Source organism: Macaca mulatta, chromosome 2, assembly GCF_049350105.2.
Source record: "Macaca mulatta isolate MMU2019108-1 chromosome 2, T2T-MMU8v2.0, whole genome shotgun sequence".
In the NCBI taxonomy this organism is placed as follows: domain Eukaryota; kingdom Metazoa; phylum Chordata; class Mammalia; order Primates; family Cercopithecidae; genus Macaca; species Macaca mulatta.
This window is the reverse complement of record NC_133407.1, coordinates 97,581,180-97,594,798: the sequence shown is the minus strand read 5'-3', so window position 1 is coordinate 97,594,798 and position 13,619 is coordinate 97,581,180. Positions and strand designations below refer to the sequence as shown.

General features: G+C 39.3%; 1 protein-coding gene across 24 annotated transcripts in view; it reads right to left on the bottom strand.

Annotated features, from left to right (window-relative positions):
- MAP3K13 (mitogen-activated protein kinase kinase kinase 13) overlaps window positions 1-13,619 on the bottom strand; it is a 190,801-nt gene that overhangs the window by 40,500 nt on the left and 136,682 nt on the right. For 10 of the 24 annotated variants that reach the window (XM_077991966.1, XM_077991967.1, XM_015131422.3 and 7 more), the window contains 2 exons: window positions 11,582-12,141; window positions 3,282-3,465 (listed from right to left, as the gene is read on the bottom strand). In XM_077991966.1, the coding sequence (XP_077848092.1) occupies window positions 3,282-3,465; window positions 11,582-12,056 (659 nt within the window). In that variant the 5' untranslated portion in view covers window positions 12,057-12,141. The remainder of the gene's footprint in view (window positions 1-3,281; window positions 3,466-11,581; window positions 12,142-13,619) is intronic. The other 14 variants (XM_077991974.1, XM_077991975.1, XM_077991971.1 and 11 more) reach the window with 3 other exon arrangements.

Genomic DNA, 13,619 nt, shown 5'->3' with positions numbered 1-13,619 from the left:
ATATGAAGATGATGATGATCTTATAACAATAGCAGGTTATGAAGAAGTATAATTAATCTTCATTTTCCCCTGCTCTGATGTGCCTGTCAAATGCCACAAAGCTATTTCTATTACTCTCCTATCATTTTCTAGGCTACAAAGAATTCTTATCTTGATTTTTAATAATTTTTTTCAAGTTCCGGTTATATGTCTCTTAGGAAAGCTTGGTGAACCCAAGTGTCTGGCAGCTACAAACAAATGATTAATTATCATTACAGAGAACTAATAAATATGGCAGGTATAATGTAATATGCTTAAGTATACCAACATAAACATTTTTGAAGGTACTCAGCCTCCTATTCAACTATGTTTTAACTTGTTCCACATAGAAACAGTCTAACAGTGGTGTTACGCACCTTTTATTTCTCTTGACTGACGAACGAGGAGCAATCATTTCATCAGCCCTGTACTATGACAAGGTTTCTTAGTAGCTATAAATAACAGCTCTATAATCACTTCTAATTGCTACCTTTTCTTCCCCTTGGCACTGAATTCCATTAGGAACAGTCAGGTTGAGTTTTCTTAAAAGATTAACAAAAAAATTGGATGCAAAAAGAATACAGCGTTCTTATCTTGTACTTCCCCTTCTGTATGTGGTTTTTATTAACTTCAAAAGAAGCTGTAAGCACAGAAAAAAGTATCCAGAGAGATGTACTAAAATCTAATCATGCCCTCGTATATCTTCCAGACGGTCCTGAATGGGATTCATTGGCCAAGCAACACATGGCACAGATGGCTGCAAACATAACACTGCACAATGCCCAAGAGCATGGTGTAATGGGCCAGGAACACAGTCTCACTATTGTTCTCCATGTAGAGGTAAATACTATTCAAGTATCTTCAGCCTAAAGAGTTGGGCACTAGCAGGGCAATGCTGAAAACTGCATATGCAGGTAGGAGAGTCAGAAGGGTGAGGTGGGAAAAAGACAGGAAGAAAGAGAAAGAAGCAAAAGAAAGGAAGTAAAAATAAAGCTTCTCACAACACCATCCTATTAGGACACATTTCTACTTTCAGTGACCCCGGGTACCCTGCTGGAAAACCCTCTTACCTGCAACACACAGCCTAATTCACTTCAAGAGGGCAAAAGGCCATACTCACCTACAGAACATTCTGTGTCTCAAAGCCAGTGTCCTAGTGATCTAAGTTTAAAAGCTTTTGACCCTTCCTTCCATTTAGGAAGATGTAGCATACTGGAAGTGATGATCGTCTCAGTGAAGTAAAATGAAGGAAAGAAAGAAGAGGGTCTCTGTTTGTCTGTCTGCTTAAAATAATCTCCCCATTGTGTTTTGAAATGTATCCTCTTTGGAAAGATGATAATTTGTCTCTGCAGCATTTCATTTTAGTCACACGTCCTCCTGGCCCTACTAGGTCAACCAAGGACAGAATTAACTGCAGCAACCGCAGCTCTCTTCCCTGCCCTCTGCATGAATGACCCTTCCACAAGGAAACGAATCCAGTACTTCTTTCTGTCTCTTGGTGTCCTGGTTGATTGCTTCTCTTTCTTCACACGTCTTTCCCTTTCCTTAAGGGTTCTTGTTTGGTAATCAAAACTCAACCTCAGTACTCATTTAAACCCATTCTACAAAACCTGTACCCAAAATTTACCTTCCTTACTTCGTGGATGTGATCCCAATTAAGACTTATCACATGACATTTTTAGCTTTATAATCAGAGTTTTATCAAGGAAGGATCCCTTCTGAGGCTGGGAGAAGTTTCTCCTAGCTTAGGAGGGGGATTTGTAAATTATTCCACTTTTAGCTGTAGCCTCATTGGTCATACTATTTTCCAGGAATGCAAAATACATATCAAATATATCACAAAGCTCTAGTTTCTAACTTTCATCCTACCTAAAAATACTTGTCCTGTTCTCCACCTTCTTTCCTCTAAAGCCACTTACCACTTATTTGTTTAAGCCTAGGGCAACATTAAAAGGCTAGCGAGGGAGAGAACTCAAGGGAAAGGTTCAGGCAGAAGAGATCATATCTATTTAGAGCTCAGCACTTCCACCCTTTAAACTTTGACTCTCCTCCTTCTGTTAGGGATCCCAGTCAATATTATGAAAAAAATCATCTAGACTAGAAAGATATGTTCACAGACTCTTGAAAACAATCACTTTGTGAAATGAATATAACATATGACTTACTATCAATAACTTGACAATCATTAGGTTAAGAAAGCTGAATGTTTGACATTACTTGGAAGGGGATCTAGGAAAACCAGAGGCTATACTCTAAAGGTACCTGCTATTACAGGTTAATGTTTAAGAAGGGATGCTAACAGAACCTAATACAAAATATGTATCTACTACACAAGGATTGACTGTTCTTTGATCACTTCAGATGTTACCTTTGTCTGTCTTTCTTTCTTTTCTTTCTCTCTCTCTCTCTCTTTCTTTCTTTCTCTTTCTTTCTTTCTTTCTTCCTTTCTTTCCTTCCTTCCTTCCTTCCTTCCTTCCCTCCCTTCCTTCCTTCCTTGCCTCCCTCTTTCTTTCTTTCTTTTCTCTTTTCTTTTCTTTTCTCTCTCTCTCTGTCTCTCTTTTTCTCTCTCCTCTCTCTCTCTCTTTCTTTCCTTCCTTCTTTCTTTATTTCTTTCTTACAGGGTCTCACTCTGTCACCTATGCTGGAGGGCAGTAGCATGAACATGGCTCAACACAGCCTCAGTCTCCCAGGTTCAAGCAATCCCCCTGCCTCAGCCTCTTAAGTAGCTAGGACTACAGGCCTGTGCTACCACATTCAGCTAATAAAAAAAATTTTTTTTTAAAGACAGGGTCCCACTATGTTGTCCAGGCTGGTCTCAGACTCCTGGGTTCAAGTGATCTGCCTGCCTTGGCCTCCCAAAGTGCTGGGATTACAGACATGAGCCACTGCACCCAGTCAACTTTGTTTTCTTAAGTGAATTTTAGGCTGTTCAGGTGATATTGAAGTAACCTCTGTCGTCCCATTGATAAATGAGGTTGATGCAGCAGATCTGACTGCTTGGCAGGAACCCACACTTTCCCTTCCTGTCCCATGTGCATGCCCCTTCCATGTAGCACATACTTCAGCAAAATGAACCACTGGATTATAAGATGCCTGAGGACACAACTCCAATATAATAGTTCCTTGATACCCTCCCAAAGCACCTAGCACAGTGCTAAGTCTAGAGAATGCTTTTGAAATATCTCTCAAAGCAGAAACTTGTGTGTCTATATTGGGGGAAAGAAAATAGGTCTACTTCTTTAAAAAAAAAAGCCTTGACCTACTTGAATGCGATGATGTTAGGGTGCTTCAACTTCCTCAAATGCTTGATATCCGTCTCATTCTGTTCTCTCACTTTCTTGATGGCCACCTCTTCCGCTCGGAACTTGCCCAAGAAGACAGCTCCTTGGGCTCCACTACCCAGCCACTGCAGCTCTGAGATCTCCTCAAATGGCACTTCCCAAGTATCTAGGCATACAAGCAAGAAATAAGCTTGAAGAGATCTCAGAAGGGACCACTCTACAAGGCCATTCTGAAGGTACCAACTTCATCATCACCCAGGATGAGCCTTACCCTCTGTCTCCCACCAAAAGATAGAACCTTCCTATGTACCTTGGAACTATAGATCAAATATTCATACACATTAGTTTGTATCAATTTTTAACCACTGAAATAAAGCAGAGCAGAAGCCTCCGATATGCCTTCCTCCAAACAAAACATAACCTACCACTCTTGCAGTCCTACCCCCTCACCTTAAGCTTGCATGTCAGTCAATTTACCCATCTGCCTCTATGCAACTATCCCTACCCCATCACCCATTACAGGTGTTATTTTATTCCTCTTTGAATTTCTAGTGCAGATGCTCAGTGAATCTTTGCTAATAACTTTTTTTTTTTTTATGTGATGGAGTCTTGCTCTGTCACCCAGGCTGGAGTGCAATGGCGTGATCTCAGCTCACTGCAACCTTCTGCCTCTGGGATTCAAGTGATTCTCCTGCCTCAGCCTCCCAAGTAGCTGTGATTACAGGCACCCACCACCATGCCTGGCTAATTTTTGTATTTTTTAGTAGAGACGGGGTTTCATCATGTTGGTCAGGCTGGTCTCGAACTCCTGACCTCAGGTGATCCACCCGCCTTGGCCTCCCAAAGTGTTGGGATTACAGGTGTGAGCCACCGTGCCGGGCCGCTAATGAATTTTTAATGATACTCTCCTAAGAATTTCATTATGCATACTACTTACATTAATATTTACCTTTGAGTACTTACTATATACCATACACTAGCATAGTACTTGACATATATCATATGTTCAATCCTTACAACCCTACAAGTATGGCCTTATTATAGTTATTTAAAGATGAAAAAAACTAAGGCATAGGGTGGTGAAGTAAATTCTCCTAAAATCATATAGCTGATAAGTGGTAGAACTGGGCCTAGAATCCCAGGATTGGCCAATTTTAGGAAGAGTGCTTTCTCTCCTATATGACATTGCCTCTCATAAGTAATTGAGAGGGCCATTAGTCATTACATGATATGCTTATTCATAAAGCTGTAGTATTTTCAAGTTTCTCTTTTCCTTAGAGTTTGAATATTTTTTTGCACCAGAAATTTAAGAAGGGTCATTTCTAAGTGGTGGCATTATAAGTGCTTCATATTATATTTCTTTATTGTTTTCTGTCTTAAAAATTATTTTTTACCATAAGCCTATATCACTTTTATAATGAATAAAATGGTATTTTAAATGAAGCACTTCAAAAATTCAATCAATATGTGCTTTAATCTCATGAAACTTTTCAAAAAAAGAATGTAATTCATTGAGCCTTCTCCTTTCCCCCTTCTTTCCAGGGTATTATCACAGGTAAGAAACAAATATCAAAGAGCTAAGAACCCCACGGAGTGAGAAAAATGATGACAGTGTGAAAGGTCATGAGAGATTCTCCTTAGATCACTCAAAGGCTGCTGTTTGCAGAACATGGAACAAAGTAGTGTTGAGTTAGCTTCAAAGATACTCTGGTCTTGAAAGCAAATCAACTCACCGTCTACTGCATTGGTGAAACAAGAGCGGAAAGAGCTTATCTGCCTCTAGAAGTCATGAGCTATACTTCCCTCTTCTCTAATTTTCTCTACCTTAAGAGGAAAGAAACTCTGTAGATCTTAATAAAATGTTTTCTCATTACAATTGCTAAAACTTAACCTTCAAAATATAACTATGTAGAGCAAGAAATATATAAAATGAGGGTGGTTTATGCCATGGGCCTTCATCCCATTCTCCTGATCTGAGCAGTATTAAAATTTTCCGCTGTACTGAAATTGAATAAATGCTAGATAAAAGCAAATCTCTCTCAAATACAAATAGCTGACAAATTTAAAGTCACCCAAGGAACACATGATACCAAGTGAGATTTGGGAGGAAACAGCAAGTGATAGCCTTGGCTATTTTAACTATCTTCAGGGTTTCTAGGACAAGTATTAATAAGTGGCTCATGAAATCTCACTTTCACCTCTATGGGCTCATCCATGCAGCACACATGGTACACAGATATTGATGGCATATTGTAAGAGAATTTTCCTCATTGGGGTCCAGTGACAAATTAACAGTGTCATTGGACGGGCATGGTGGCTCACACCTGTAATCTCAGCACTTTGGGAGGCCGAGGTGGGTGGATCATGAGGTCAGGAGTTCGAGACCAGCCTGGCCAATATGGTGAAACCCCGTCTCTACTAAAAATACAAAAAAAATTAGCCGGGCACGGTGGTGCACGCCTGTAATCCCAGCTACTCGGGAGGCTGAGGCAGGAGAATTGCTTGAACCTGGGAGGCAGAGGTTGCAGTGAGCTGAGATTGCGCCACTGCACTCCAGCCTGGGCGACAGAGCAAGACTCCATTTCAGAACAACAACAACAACAACAAACAAACAAACAAAAACAAAAACAAAAAACCCCCAGTGTCATTTTGACCATTTTAGGGGACTGAATAAAGTATTATTACTGGACTCTGGGGCAAGAACATAACTGAGCAGTACGTCTTTGAACAGCTTTACGCAAGCCCAAATTACCCTAATTTTTAATAAAATAACTACTAAAATTAGACTAATGTTTGGGTGTCTCTTTTACCCTATTTACTCAATCTTTAGTTACTGGCATGCACCACCATGCCCGGCTAATGCATACATTCCAAATTCTATCCAAAAGGATTTTGATAGTTTTTGCTCACAGTAGCAATGTATGAACATATTGGCAGTAAGCATTATCAATTATTTTTTGGTTCTATTTTAATTAGGTATAAAATAGTGTTTTATAACTTTGCACTAGTTTAATTGCCCGTGATCACATTTGTTTAATACTCACAATCTGCTTTGTATGAATTGTCAAAACCCCTTTGTTCATTTATCTGTTAGCCTTCCATAGTTTGCATCAACTTGAAGAAACTCCTTCTATATTTCTTTGATACAAATGAGAATATTTTATAAGCCTTTTTCTTTTAATTTTATTATTTTTGAACAAAGTATTCTAGATCGTTGTCTATTATTTCCTTTGTAATTTCTTCCACTGCCTAGTCTATCTTCTAAAAGTTATCTATCGTTCATTTTTAAAAATTTAATCTTTACATTCATCTGAAACTTATTTTGGTGTATGGTATGAGGACTGATATAAATTATTTTTTTCCACATTGCTATTTAATGATTCCCAAATAATTTGTTAAAAAATGCTTTCTTTTCATATTGCTTTAGGATACTTACACTGTAACTCACTATATTTTTTTAGAAATAATGCCTATTAGTATTTTTATAAGATGATAAACAGATTAATTACTAAAATATAAATACATTTGGCACTCAAATACAAAGTATTCCGGGTATTGCAACAAAAAATAAAATTCTCCTCTACCAACCTCTACCTCATGCCTGTGCTATTCAACTATGTTCAGCCAAGTCTCGATTATCCATAGAAAAATAAAGTGGATAGCACTGGTAATAAAAGAACACAGACTGTAAAATAAAGAAAGTAATGCTTCAACCATGTTTCTATCCATCTTTTTACTGAAACTAATTATCAGAAGTAAAATCGATTGATATGAATTTAGCACTCTTTGCCCAGTCTCAAAGTCCCTGTCAATAACGAGCAGAGAGCTCAGAAATGGGAAAATGGCAGGAAAAAGGAAACTGGTGATAAGGATGCACAAAATTAAGGGCCTAGATAATTGATGAGCAAGATAACTAATCTCATAATAATGAAGAACTGACTATACTCTCTCTAGGGTTAGTCCCAAACTTTTCGTTGCTTTTATGTCTGTCCCACTGATACTCTTCCCCAGTGTTTATCTTCTCTTTTATCTTCCCAGTGACAACGATGTGAATTCCAATATCCATCAGGATCCTTAGCACTGGGAAAAAGCCACATGCCCACCCACTTTAAGGCAACAGTTCTCCTTTGTTTATTCAGACATGGCCATGACAGTACTTGCTTTGAGACTGGAAACTATTTGGCAACAGAAGATTTAAATTGCGTGCTACCTTACTTGGGTTCACTATCAATATACTCAAAGGGAGATGAGGACATCATTAAAATTTTTTTAAAATCCAGTGACATTTCCTCATAAGTACCAAATGTAGGGACATGCCTGTGACATGTGTTATCCTTTGGTTGGCTGCAATGCAGGGCTAAAGATTAGCTCCCTGATCCCAGACCTGACAAGGAAATTTGCTAGTTTCTGGCTAGCGAAACTCTTTCATGGTGCACAGCAACACCAGCCCTCAGTAGGATATCCTGCAATCTGCTGAAGGGCTAGGCATCTGCTGTGTCCATATCAGAATCTTAAGCTGACCAGGCCTGTTTCTTATTTATTTCTGAAATAAACCTTTTTGAAAGTCACATAATCAATTGGAACACAAATTAAATACCAGTATGCAGAATAATAACAAAAAATTTTAAAACCTCCTTTTGACAAACATACGGGATGGGTGTATTGCCCCTCATTCTGAGTCTGAACCTCAATGATGTACTTGGATCCTGAGATCTTCAAATTATCACCAAAAGTAAGTCTGAGACTGGACAAGCGGAGACCCTAAAAACCAAATGTAGTCGATCACCTATGCAGCTATCAGTAGGTTTTGCGTCCGACCAAAGAAAAGGGAACTTTAAAAAAATAACAAATTAGGGCCAGGTGCGGTGGCTTATGCCTGTAATCCCAGCATTTTGGGAGGCCAAGGCAGGCGGGTCACCTGAGGTCAGGAGTTCAAGACCAGACTGGCCAACATGGTGAAACCCTGTCGCTACTAAAAATGGGTGCGTGCCTATAATCCCAGCTACTCGGGAGGCTGAGGCAGGAGAATCGCTTGAACCCAGAAGGCAGAGGTTGCAATGAGCTGAGATCATGCCATTGCACTACAGCCTGGGTGACAGAGCAAGACTCCGTCTCAAAAAAAAAAAAAAAAAAAAAAAATTAGAAATTGTTACTTCTGGATTGTGGAAAGACAGGTGATTTTTATTTTCTTCTTTATTTTATTTTCCTGCTTATATTTATGTCCAATTTAAAACATAATAATGCTGTTAGCAAGAAGCAACTAATTTCCTTTAAAACCTTAAAATCATGCGGGCCAGGGGGTGGAGGGAAAATGAAAGCAGAATATGTAGCGTACTGCAGTATGTATGAAAGAGAGAGAGAAATACACATACACAAAACCAGGGACTGATGAAGAATTTCTGCATGGAACAAGAACAGATCATATGGTTGACAAATCCTGAAAAGGACCTGGAAGTTACAGACATACCAGTAAATCCCAATATACTTATGGAAAACAGGTATAGAGGGTGGAGTTGGTATTTGGTTTAAGAGAATGTATTGCACAAATGGGAAATAAAACGCATGAGAAAAGTGGTTACTGGTAACTGAAGGCCACTGGCTGTTGTGGAAAAACCATCAACAGTCTTGACTAAAAGAGATGAACAGATTTTTAGGGGAGGGTCCCAGAGTCTAAAATTCAGTTATAAAATAAATAGAATCTCATTTGTGGTCCATGTTTTCCCTTTCCAGAATTTCTTGATGAGAGAACTCATAAAAATTTAATCATTTACATAAGGCCACAAAGATATGTATCAAAAGTCTTAAAACAACACATCTTTTGAACTCAAGTATTCCTCTCCTAGGAATTTATCCCAAGGACTAATCAAAGATATATGCAAAAGTAAAGTAGTAGACAAATGGTCACTGCAGTATGGCTTATAATAACTAAACATGCAAACAAATTAATGTTGAGTAATAGGGGATTGCTTAAAAATATTTGCACATTCACATCATTTAATATTATGTAGCCATTAAAAATGATGCTGAAGAATTATACTTAAGACATGGAAAATGTTCACAATATGAAGTGAGAAAACATTACAAAACAGTATGTGATATGGTTTGGCTCTGTGTCCCCACTCAAATCTCATCTCGAATTGTAATTTCCACGTGTCAGGGGAGGGGCCTGGTGGGAGGTGACTGGATCATGGCGCGGATTTCCCCCTTGCTGCTCTCGTGATAGTGAGTGAGTTCTCACGAGATCTGGTTGTCTGAAAATGTGTGGCACTTCCCCCTTCTCTCTCTCCTGCTCTGCCATGGTAAGACTTTCTTGCCTTCACCTTCTGCCATGATCGTAAGTTTCCTGAGGTTTCCTAGCCATGCTTCCTGTTAAGCCTGAAGAACTGTGGGTCCATTAAACCTCTTTTCTTCATAAATTACCCAGTCTCAGGTAGTTCTTTATAGCAGTGTGAACACGGATTAATATAGTATGACTCCATTTTTTAAAAGTATACACACACATACACAAATAGACTAACATAATATATAAAATGGAAACATTAATGGTTATTCTCAGGAGATGGAGGATCATAGATTATTTTAAAATTTTTTTGGAACTTACCTGTATTTTCCAAACTCCATACATATTACTTTTGTTATCAGAAAAAAAAAGTTACTTTGGAGAATATTAATGAGGTTATATAAGATCATGTCCTTTGCAAGAACACGGATGGAGCCAGAGGCCATTGTCCTTAGCAAATGAATGCAGGAACAGAAAACCAAATATCACATGCTCTCACTTACAAGCAGGAGCGAAATGATGAGAAAACATAGACACAAAGAGGGGAATGACAGACACTGGGGCCTACCTGAGGGTGGAGGGTCGGGGAGAAAGTGGATCAGATAAAATAACTATTGGGTACTGAGTGATGAAATAATCCGTACAGTAAATCCCCATGACACGAGTTTACCTGTATAATGAACCCGCGCATGTACCCCTGAACCTAACACAAAACTTTTAAAAAATGAGGTTATAAAGAACACCAGGGCTTCGAAAGTACAATATTAATATTTGAATCAGAATATATGAATATGCTGTTACACAATGATGGGAGTTAAAAACTTAATTTTTTTTTTTTTTTTTTTTTTTTTTTTGAGGCAGAGTCTCACTCTATCACCCAGGCTGAAATGCAGAGGCACGATCTCGGCTCACTGCAACCTCTGTTGGGTTTAAGCAATTCTTGTGCCTCAGCCTCCCAAGTAACTTGGACTACAGGTGCATGCCACCATGCCCGGCTAATTTTTGTATTTTTAATAGAGACGGGGTTTCACCATGTTGGCCAGGCTGGTCTTGAACTCCTGACCTCAAGTGATCTGCCCCCCTCAGATTCCCAAAGTGCTGTGATTACAAGTGTGAGCCACCACGCCCAACAAAACTTCCTTTTTTTTGGGCGATTGTGGGATCTAGAAATAATAGTGCTTCTCAAGATTGGTTAGATATTTTGTCATTTCCTCAAAATGTAAGCTTTCTATGCCTTTATTGTAAGAAAATAACTCCTTTTTACTATAATCTAAGTTTTACTATAATCTAAGTCCTACAGTCTTCAGGGGCATTACCATGTGGCTTCTTCTGGTTTTAAATCAGTCCAGCAGCCATCAGATTTTTTTGATTGTATAAGTTATCAGTAAACTTTTTAAAATTTATTTTTATTTATCAATTAATTAATTAATTAATTATTTTAGAAAAACAGTCTCACTCTGTCACCCAGGCTGAAGTGCAGTGGCACAATCATAGCTCACTGTAGCCTCAAACTCCTAGGCTCAAGTGATCCTCCTGCCTCAGCCTCCCAAAGTGCTGAGATTACAGGGTGACCCACTGCACCTGGCAAAAAATTTTAAATACGTAGCCACTGCATGATTTCTTTATATATTATATATCTGCACAACTATATTAAAATATGAAATATATCTGAAAATTTATGAAAATAGAAATTTTAAATGATGAGATAAACAAGAGCTCTAGTATTTTCTTCTTATAATCCCATGGATTGTTTTATATGTACTGTACTTTGTACACCACTAGACTGGATGACCACAAAAAGATGGGCTACAACCAAAAAAGACCCACCAAATGTGAATCTCTTCCCTTCAGCTGGTCTACTGGAAACTGAAATGAGGTATTCATCTGCCACTAGTTCTTTAATTTGCCCAAAGCTCACAGGTTATCCAGCTAATGGTGGTGACGGTGGTGGTGATGGTGTGTTTACACAAGAAATATCTTCCAAGTCCATACTCTAGCTTACCTTGCTGCTGCAATTTGTAATCAGTGGAATATGCCTTCCCAATGATATTCCATACAGGCCTTAAGCATCCAAATAGTCCTTCAAGAAACCCACCACTGCCACTGCCTGACCTGCTGAACTGAATCTTGATGTCTTCAGTTCCGCTCGTGCTCTCTCCGTCCATCATGTTGCTGTTCCCCTGAGACACGGCCATCTCTGATTCATCGTGTTCCCTTAGCTGAAGAACGCTGTTCTCAAACTGGTCCCTGGAATCCTCACTTACGCTTGTCAAAACTGTTGTGGTGATGGGGCTGTTTACACTCTCGATTAGCTCTGTTCGTACCATCCCCTTTTCCTGCTGGTCCTCAAGGAGCTTGGGAGAAGGGTGGTTCCCCATAGCTGCGAGCTCATCTTGTAGTCCATTGAAGGTTTTGCTTTCACTGAAGGGTAAGTGTGGAGAAGAGGAGCAGCTCAGGTGCTCCTGAAAGTTGGCCATTGTGCCATGAGTATGACCAAGGTCCTGAGATGACACTCAGAGGATTGTTGGGACAGAGTTCTGACTTAAGAGAGGGCTCCAAAACCTGAGAAAAACAGGAGGGAGATATGAGATCATCCTTTCTTTAGTATGCACACCACGACACTTCTGTTTGCATTAAGAACACTGAAACATGGGGACTGGTTAACCTGTGGGTTCGTCCATGTGATGGAGATGAGTGCAGCAATGAAAATTTATGCTGTGAGAGAGTATTTATGAACATGACAAAATATCCACGACACATTAATATAAAAAACAGGTTAGAACAATATATACAACATGAACTTAAAAATTTATTTAAAAGGATATACATACAAGAAAAAAGACTTGAAGGAAAAAATCCAAGGAATTAACAATAGTTAATTTTAGGTGGTTAGATCTGGGAGAGGTTTATATTGTTGTGATTTTCAAGGCATTCTAAGCATTCTGTATTAATATCTATTATTATTTATTTATTATTATTTTTTTGAGACGGAGTTTCACTCTTATTGCCCAGGCTGGAGTGCAATGGCGTGATTTCGGCTCACTGCAACCTCCGCCTCCCAGGTTGAAGTGATTCTCCTGCCTCAGCCTCCCAAGTAACTGGGATTACAGGCGTGCATCATCACACCCTGCTACTTTTTGTATTTTTAGTAGAGACAGGGTTTCTCCATGTTGGTCAGGTGGGTCTCAAACTCCTGACCTCAGGTGATCCACCCACCTTTGCCTCACAAAGTGCTGGGATTACAGGCATGGGCCACTGTGCCCAGCCCAAAGTATGTTCTTATCAGAAATGTACTTTCTTTTTAAATCCCTTTGTAATAGTCATTCCTTCCTTCACTCTGTACCAAGCATCTAGAATGTGCTAGAGGTCAGGGTATGAAGATGACCTAATTTTGCAGATGGGGTAAAAGAAAGACCAACAAAGGTTGACAGAACAGTGCTTATAATGAATTAAGTAAGTGCTCTGAGAGCACAGAAGAGGGAGGAATAGTTTCAGGGAACGGTGCTGAAAGGTGGTAACTTTTGATCCATTTGAAGGAAGTGTAGGCATTCATTAAGCAAGTCAGAAAGGTGTGAGTGAAAGAAGAGGGGGAGGGTATTACAAGTGTGGGGGAAACCATGAAGGAGGCCATAGAAGCTTGAAAGACTATGGAACAGATGAGAAACCCAAAGTGGCTGGAATGTAGGCTATATAAAAGTGCATGCAGAAAGACTGGACAGATAGGTAGGGGCTAGATTATAAGGAGCTTTGCATGCCAGGCTGAGTTTGAGATTTTATACTGAAGGTGATGGGGAGCCATAGTATCTTATATTGGGGATTATGGATAAAAATAGACCCTCTCAATTTTATTATTTTCTTATCTTCATAACTGAGACCTAAATTTTAAGCCTTTTATTCATTACCATATCCCATGAATAGCTTGTATTAGTGAACCAATGAAAATATCCTATCCTCGGCTGGTGTGGTGGCTCACGCCTGTAATTCCAACACTTTGGGAGGCTGAGGTGGGTAGATCATGAGGTCAGGAGTTTGAGACCAGC